General features: G+C 52.3%; 1 protein-coding gene across 1 annotated transcript in view; it reads left to right on the top strand.

The window, feature by feature from the left end:
* tm9sf4 (transmembrane 9 superfamily protein member 4) overlaps positions 1–8,018 on the top strand; it is an 8,420-nt gene extending 402 nt beyond the window's left edge. Inside the window, exons 2-18 of the mRNA XM_057023516.1 lie at positions 858–959; positions 1,040–1,139; positions 1,321–1,477; positions 1,566–1,710; positions 1,897–2,020; positions 2,099–2,220; positions 2,292–2,403; positions 2,489–2,559; positions 2,628–2,760; positions 3,541–3,622; positions 3,695–3,770; positions 3,860–3,943; positions 4,269–4,444; positions 4,513–4,576; positions 4,705–4,824; positions 4,912–5,001; positions 6,760–8,018. Of these exons, the coding sequence (XP_056879496.1) occupies positions 858–959; positions 1,040–1,139; positions 1,321–1,477; positions 1,566–1,710; positions 1,897–2,020; positions 2,099–2,220; positions 2,292–2,403; positions 2,489–2,559; positions 2,628–2,760; positions 3,541–3,622; positions 3,695–3,770; positions 3,860–3,943; positions 4,269–4,444; positions 4,513–4,576; positions 4,705–4,824; positions 4,912–5,001; positions 6,760–6,909 (1,908 nt within the window). The 3' untranslated portion in view covers positions 6,910–8,018. The remainder of the gene's footprint in view (positions 1–857; positions 960–1,039; positions 1,140–1,320; positions 1,478–1,565; positions 1,711–1,896; positions 2,021–2,098; positions 2,221–2,291; positions 2,404–2,488; positions 2,560–2,627; positions 2,761–3,540; positions 3,623–3,694; positions 3,771–3,859; positions 3,944–4,268; positions 4,445–4,512; positions 4,577–4,704; positions 4,825–4,911; positions 5,002–6,759) is intronic.
* The last annotated feature ends 487 nt before the right edge of the window (positions 8,019–8,505 follow it).

Genomic DNA, 8,505 nt, shown 5'->3' on the forward strand with positions numbered 1-8,505 from the left:
CTGTACCTGGTTGCTTTGCTGTCATGAAAATGCAGATTGGAAAAGATGTGAAGTTCCGTGCTAGCAGTAGCACCTCTGTTAGCGTGAGTTTTATTGGACGTTTCGGTTAAAATGGGTATAAAACCAAGATGGCAGCAGATTAAAGCGAAAAAATGACCTGACCTGAGAGCCCCACACATGTAATGCTTTTGTTGGCATGAACGTCAACGTTTATCTTTGATTTATGCGTCCAAGCAACAGTCTTTTATCAACAGCGAATTTCTGTCGCAGATCTCGGATCAGCCAAAGACTAAAGTCTCCTCCTGCTGTCATGCTCGTTATAAAGACCAAAGGAGGCGTGTGTGTTTAGATATCTGCGGTTAAACGAGGGTTAGGGTTGGACATTTAGACACCAGAACCTCCATCGGTCCGGTCCCATCAAAGCCCCAGAACCAGAACACCACCGAGCTTTGCTGCAGGTCCTGTATGGCTGATCTTCGGGGGGGGGGGGGTCACTGATGAGGCCACAGACTTTAGATTCTGATTTAGGATCAAGAGATCTGAGTTGTCTTCCTCTGGTCGTCCTAAAACGAGGCTGATTTCCTCCCATCCTGGACCCACAGTGGTATATAGGCAGCGGTACCGAACATGGTTGGTTGATGATCAGAGCTCCTTGGATTTCATCTATGGAAGATCAAAAGCCAAAGTTCTTCTGGAATCCAGAAGATTACATTTTAATGAGCTTTTCCTTGGCTGTTATAAACAGATTGCAGCTGTAACCTGTAGGTGGAGCAATAATTCGATGGTTTGTGTGTATAAAATGTGAAGTTTCATGACGTGACGTGGTGGAACAACCCTTTCTGGTGTTTGTGTTCCAGGAGACGTGGTGGGCCTTGCTACTGGTACCTGTGGTTCATCCTTTCTATGTTCCTGGAGTTGCTCCCCGGAACTTCCACGAGGGGGATACAGTAGATATAAAGGTGAATTTAAAGCCATTTTCCATGATGATGAGACATTAATGTCTGCACCTGTTGCTGAAAGGGACATTTTGATTTCCCAGGCTGTGAAGCTGACCAGTTCTCGTACTCAGCTTCCTTATGAATATTACTCTCTACCTTTCTGCAAACCGGATACGGTTTTCTACAAGGGAGAGAACCTTGGTGAGTAGAATGACTTTGTTCTCATCATGTTCTTAACATGTCCCAGATCATGATGCTTGGAAATATACATTTGGCTGTTAATGATCTAAAGTCGTCAAATGAAAGCTTATCTCTTATCATCTCTTCAGTGTAGAAGTGCGATTTCTTTTTTTCGAGGTGTTTCATGCACCTTTTCCTGCAGGTGAGGTGTTGCGTGGCGACCGGATTGTGAACACCCCCTTCACCGTCGAGATGACCAAGAACAGGAAGTGTGAGATGGTGTGCAGCAAGAAAACACTGAGCGTCAGTGAAAGCAAACTGATGGCCGAGCGAATCCGGGAGGAGTATTACGTTCACCTGTGAGCGCCCACCTGCGTCATCACGCTGCTCCACCTACGGCGCTTTGCTGAGCGGCCCGTGAATGTGACGTCTTCCTGTGTGTTTCAGCATTGCAGACAACCTGCCAGTAGCCACCAGGTTAGAGTTTTACCCCAACAGAGAGGCCGTGGGCGAGGACGAGCAGAAGAAGGACGTGGCCAAAGACGTGCAGTTTGAACACGGATACCGCTTGGGCTTCGTAGACAGCAACAAGGTGAACACAACCGTGACAGAGCCGCCGTCTCCTCTGTTCAGTCAGGTGGAGAACAAACGGTTCCACAACATCCGTTAGTCCATCTTTATGGTCCACGAGGAGCTGATGTAGACTTGAACTGGACTCTTCAGGTTCCGTTGTGCCCACAGCATCTGACCGGCGTGTGCTTTCTGTGTCCTCCCTCAGTTCTATCTGCACAACCATCTCTCCTTCATCCTGTACTTCCACAAAGAGCAGCTGGAGGAGGAGAACATCCACAACTACAGGGTTGTGCGCTTTGAGGTGGTACCTCGGAGCGTGCAGGTGGAGGGTAGGCGACAGGAAGCTGCGGAGGTGACGCACCGTTGTGGCTCACCTGCCGCTCACCCGTCCGCTCTTGTTTCCTCAGATTTGAAGGCTGTCGTCACAGACAACACGTGCACCCTGCCTGAGGCCAGTGGCGCCGCCCCCCAGGAGATCGACCCCACAAAGGAAAACCAAGTCCTGTTCACTTACTCTGTGCACTGGGAGGTGAGAGGCTTCAGCAGCCATATGGGAGTGATCACACAGACGGTAAAACAAACGCCCTTTGACCTCTGCAGGCCAGCGAGATCAAGTGGGCGTCGCGGTGGGACACCTACCTCACCATGAGTGACGTTCAGATCCACTGGTTCTCCATCGTTAACTCCGTGGTGGTCGTCTTCTTCCTGTCGGGTCAGCCTCAAAAGTCACCGATTACGCGCTTGTTGTTGTTAAAAGCTTCTGCCTTTGACCCTCGCGACCCTGTGACCTTGATTAGGTATCCTGAGTATGATCATCATCAGGACCTTAAGGAAGGACATCGCCAACTACAACCGAGAGGACGACATCGTGAGTGCTGGCTCTTCATCCAGACGGTGGACCTTTGCTGTTCTGACTCTTCCTGTGTGTCTCACCAGGAGGACACGATGGAAGAGTCTGGGTGGAAGAACGTCCACGGCGACGTCTTCAGGCCGCCCCAGTATCCCATGGTCCTCAGCTCCTTACTGGGCTCAGGGATCCAGCTGTTTTGCATGGGGCTCATCGTCATCTGTAAGTCCTTCTTTCACATCCGTCTGATGTTTTTGGAAACATCAAAGAGTTTAAACATGTGGAAGAAACGGAGGAGGCAGGGCTAGACATGGAGGACAGTTTAGTGGACAAGAACATCCTCGTTTCTCTGTTAAAAGAAAAAATACGGAAAGCTGTGAAAATGTGCAGACGGAACACACAAAGCTCTGTGTTGGACATCCAGGACACGTCCAGTTCAGGGGACACACAGGAGAATGTTGACGGCTGGCGGTCAGGACCTGCAGGTGGAGACAGTGGGGACTCTTTTTCAGTCATTCTTTAAAATCACAGAGAGGATGAGATCCAGATGTCTTTGCCTGAGCCTGACATCTACTGCCTGAACAACTGCTGTGGAAGGTGCGCTCTCACCTGGAGAGCAATGACTGTCCCCCGTCCATGGGTCTGCTGGTTGGTGTTGACACGCAGCCTCATCATGGGGGACATCAGTCTGTGAACATCAACCGTGCTCCAGACCACACAAAGCTTCAGTTAACAGAAAAGTGGATGTGACTGCTCCAGGAGGCTCATGGACCTCTGGACTGGGATCTCCAGACATCTTGTGTTGGCTGATCAACGCTGGAATGAACCCCTTTATTTTTCCGGGGCACCACACTGGAGTTGTGGAGTGTGTTGGCTGGAGGACGAGGAGCTGCTCTCTGGGAGCCTCCTGATCTGCTTGTCTTGTTTGTTTTCTCAGTTCTGCTTGAAAATGACCTCAAATCAAATGTGTGTTTAAAACTCCGACTGTCCCCGTCTCCCCAGTTGTTGCCATGTTGGGGATGCTGTCTCCGTCCAGCAGAGGAGCGCTGATGACCACTGCCTGCTTCCTCTTCATGTTTATGGGGTAGGGGCCTCTTCCTCGGCCTGCCTGCTTCTCCTGCACCTGCTTGACGTCTCTCCTCTTGTTTTCCTCCAGCGTGTTTGGAGGTTATTTTGCTGGCAGGTTGTACCGAACCCTGAAGGGTCATCGATGGAGGAAAGGAGCCTTTTGTGTGAGTGGCTGAAGTGAGAGTCTCGGTAACGTCTTCAGCGTTCTTGTGTGTTTGGCCTTTCAATCGCCGTGTTGCTGTTTGTGCTGCAGACGGCCACGTTGTATCCTGCCGTGGTGTTTGGAATTTGTTTCTTCCTGAACTTCTTCATTTGGGGAGAGCACTCGTCTGGAGCGGTGAGTTCCTGAAGCTGGATGTCCATCGAGCTTCTCGTGTTTGGCGTGACGTGGAGTGTCTGTAGTGAGCGGCTGCTGAAGGGCCTGTGTGATGTGAGGAGGGTGCAGAGGATGTTCCCACAGAAGGGGAGGTTGAGCCTGGTTGAAGAGATGCGATGCCTCCGTGTTAAGCTCCCTCTGAACGTCCTCAGCTTGTCTCCAGCCCCAGATCTCACAGGCATCCAGGGTTTGTGGTGGACGTGGTGTGTTTGTAGTGTGGATCATCCTGATGATGGTGGAGCTTTGGCAGAGACCTGGTGTCCTCCTGTGTGTGCTTCCACCCCAGGTTCCCTTCACCACCATGCTGGCTCTGCTCTGCATGTGGTTCGGGATCTCCCTGCCTCTGGTCTACCTGGGCTATTACTTTGGCTTCCGCAAACAGCCGTATGATAATCCAGTCCGCACCAACCAGATCCCGCGGCAGGTTCCCGAGCAGCGCTGGTACATGAACAAGTTTGTGGGGTGAGTGTTTGTGTGTTCAAGTCCTCCTTCTCTCGTCTTGTTACTGAATATTTGCTTCCTGCCACCAGGATCCTGATGGCTGGAATCCTTCCCTTCGGTGCCATGTTCATCGAGCTCTTCTTCATCTTCAGCGTGAGTCCAGCTGCTCTCAGAACTTTGGGATCAAACGTGATCCAGTCTGTTTAACAGCGGTGTGTGCATGTGTGTGTGTGTGTGTGCGCGTGTGTGTGTGTGTGGTGTGTGTGTGTGTGTGACCTCAGGCCATCTGGGAGAACCAGTTCTATTACCTGTTTGGCTTCCTCTTCCTGGTCTTCATCATCCTGGTGGTGTCCTGCTCCCAGATCAGCATCGTCATGGTCTATTTCCAGCTCTGTGCAGAGGTACCTTCACTCGCTCCTGCTGTGAGGTCCAGTGGGGTTGCCTAGCAACGGTTTGAACATTCAGCTTTGTGCTTTCCCTCATCTCAGGACTACAGATGGTGGTGGAGAACATTCCTGGTGTCTGGAGGTTCAGCGTTCTATGTCCTCATTTATGCCATCTTTTACTTTGTCAACAAGGTAAAAAAAGTTCCTCTTCAGTTGTCTTCCTGTTCCCGTTCAGAGGTTGTCAGGTTCAGGTAGATCCCTCTGAGTATCGTATTTTCACAACTATAAGGCACCTAAAACACTGAGATTTTCTCAAAAATCGATGGTGAGTCCCAAAATCTGCTGTGCCCCTTTGGTAGGTGCACTACGGTAAACGCTCCGCCCATCGATTAGCGGCACACCGACGCATAAGGATCCCCTAAAATGGCGCCGGTCAAGCGAGACGCGTATGAATGAGGCTTACTTTAAACTGCAGGCCATCGAATATGAACCCTAACCCTAACCAGGAGAGGGCGGCCATCTTCCCTAACCCTAACCAGGAGAGGGCGGCCATCTTCCCTAACCCTAACCAGGAGAGGGTGGCCATCTTCCCTAACCCTAACCCTAACCAGGAGAGGGCGGCCATCTTCCCTAACCCTAACCAGGAGAGGGCGGCCATCTTCCCTAACCCTAACCAGGAGAGGGCGGCCATCTTCCCTAACCCTAACCAGGAGAGGGCGGCCATCTTCCCTAACCCTAACCAGGAGAGGGCGGCCATCTTCCCTAACCTAACCAGGAGAGGGCGGCCATCTTCCCTAACCCTAACCAGGAGAGGGGGCCATCTTCCCTAACCCTAAACAGGAGAGGGCGGCCATCTTCCCTAACCCTAACCAGGAGAGGGCGGCCATCTTCCCTAACCCTAACCAGGAGAGGGCGGCCATCTTCCCTAACCCTAACCAGGAGAGGGTGGCCATCTTCCCTAACCCTAACCAGGAGAGGGCGGCCATCTTCCCTAACCCTAACCAGGAGAGGCCGGCCATCTTCCCTAACCCTAACCAGGAGAGGGCAGCCATCTTCCCTAACCAGGAGAGGGCGGCCATCTTCCCTACCCTAACCAGGAGAGGGCGGCCATCTTCCCTAACCCTAACCAGGAGAGGGCGGCCATCTTCCCTAACCCTAACCAGGAGAGGGCGGCCATCTTCCCTAACCCTAACCAGGAGAGGGCGGCCATCTTCCCTAACCCTAACCAGGAGAGGGCGGCCATCTTCCCTAACCCTAACCAGGAGAGGGCGGCCATCTTCCCTCACCCTAACCAGGAGAGGGCGGCCATCTTCCCTACCCTAACCAGGAGAGGGCGGCCATCTTCCCTAACCCTAACCAGGAGAGGGCGGCCATCTTCCCTAACCCTAACCAGGAGAGGGCGGCCATCTTCCCTCACCCTAACCAGGAGAGGGCGGCCATCTTCCCTAACCCTAACCAGGAGAGGGCGGCCATTTTCCCTAACCAGGAGAGGGCGGCCATCTTCCCTAACCCTAACCAGGAGAGGGCGGCCATCTTCCCTAACCCTAACCAGGAGAGGGCGGCCATCTTCCCTAACCCTAACCAGGAGAGGGCGGCCATCTTCCCTAACCCTAACCAGGAGAGGGCGGCCATCTTCCCTCACCCTAACCAGGAGAGGGCGGCCATCTTCCCTCACCCTAACCAGGAGAGGGCGGCCATCTTCCCTCACCCTAACCAGGAGAGGGCGGCCATCTTCCCTAACCCTAACCCGCGACAAGATAACCGCGCCCAGCCGCATCTATGAGGCGGCGGCGGGCGAGTTATGCCACCATATGTGGGTCGGAGCCAGTCGGCGATATAATACGGTGCTCCTTATGGTCGTGAAAATACGTCTCACTCGTACCTGGCGGAGGGATGATGTCATTGATTGGTGGATGAGTGACTGATTTGTCTCTTCTCTCCTTATTTCAGCTGGATATCGTAGAGTTCATCCCCTCGCTGCTCTACTTCGGCTACACCGCCCTGATGGTTCTGACCTTCTGGCTGCTGACGGGCACGATCGGTTTCTACGCTGCATACATGTTTATCAGGAAAATTTACGCCGCTGTAAAAATCGACTGATGCTTTTTAAATCCTATTTGGTGACCTTCTGTATTTTAATGTAAATATTTCTGTTCATGTCTCATGAGCACTGACGTGTGTGGAGGAGTCCTATTTCTATTTTTGGCACAATAGCCCCCCCTAGTGGCCTGGCGGGGTCGAGCTGGCGTCTTTCCTCCCTTCTAATCTTTGTGGGACAGAATCAGAGGCTGTCTCTCACAGCGGGCCAAAGTTTAGCACAAATTCTTGTTTCTGTCATCATGATTGGTTTGGTTAAAAATTTTTATTTGGGTGGCCTGATGTGGACGGACTGCTCCAGTAAACACAACTTTAAATTAAATGTTGTTATTTTTTACTTGTCTATCATGAACGCTCTGGTCTGTTTGCTTGTGTTTTGCTCCGTGGTGCAGGACCGTGTGCAGGGCCACCGTAGGACCGACCGTGTTACTGTAGCCGTTAGCAGAGCTGCACGCCTGCTCAACTATGCAGCAACGGCTGTTTGTTCACACAATAATCTCAGATTTGTCTCGTTTTAACTGTTAGGTTTGTTTCCACCAAATGTCCTGACAGAGGTGCTCCTGAAACGGTGGAGGAGGGGCTTGTAAGCCGCGTGGCGCCCCACCCCCAGGGGACAGGTACCTCAGTTCTGGACACTTGGACTGTTTCATGGAACCAAGTATTTCCTTGACTGCTGCGTGGGGACGGAGAGCAGGAGATCCGCGGGACCTTGTCACAACAGGAAGTGACCGTCAAACCGCCTCAACATCAGTTAGCTGTTAGCACAAAGGCAGCAACTGATTTGGGGTTATATTTTAGTTGGTCAGGGGTGGTGGGGGGCCGGGGGCCCTATCAGTCCTGATGGTCCAGGGTCAGAGAAGAAGGGACAAACGCGTCCTCTCCTGAGCCCACTTCCTGTTGTCTTCTATAAAGATTCTCCTGCTCTTGCAACATTCATGGCGGATTTCTTTAATTGCAGAGACTTGAAGGTGCACGTGTGTGTGTGTGCGTGCGTGTGTGTGGGGGTGTGTGTGTCGTTCCTGGCGCTTCGTTTCCACCCTCCGAAGGTGCAGGCAGCGTTTTCCAGAATGTACATTTACAGAAACAATAAAGTGATGCGTTGACTCTGGAAATCAGCTGCTGTCTTTATTCCCATCAGTCACATGACCTTCCTGCTCCTGTCAGCAGGTGATGCTCCGGACCACCGCCTGCCTCTGCTGCAGAGTGGTAACCATGACAACGGGTTGACAACACATTCTCATTACATCTTTCTGGCTCAATAAGTGACGCGATTAAATCTGAAGCTGGGTCAGAACCACAAATGGGCTCCAGTGGTGATGATTGCTGAGGTCTCCCGTCACGGGAGCGTTTCTGACGCTGGCTTCTTTGGCCCCGCCCCCATCAGTGACCAGCACGATCCTAATTAGGATTAATGTTTCTCATTTCTGATGTGAGTTATGTTAAATTAATTCTGTCTTCTTGGAGTTCTTTGGTGCCTGGAAGGGCAGATGGCTGCCACGGAGCGCCGCCCCACGGAGCGCCGCCCCACGGAGCGCCGCCTCTCGCTGACGGGCAGAAGCACCTTCCGACAGGTAAGATGCCCCCTGCTGGGCTGCTGCT

Source organism: Takifugu flavidus, unplaced genomic scaffold (genome assembly GCF_003711565.1).
Source record: "Takifugu flavidus isolate HTHZ2018 unplaced genomic scaffold, ASM371156v2 ctg245, whole genome shotgun sequence".
In the NCBI taxonomy this organism is placed as follows: Eukaryota; Metazoa; Chordata; class Actinopteri; order Tetraodontiformes; family Tetraodontidae; genus Takifugu; species Takifugu flavidus.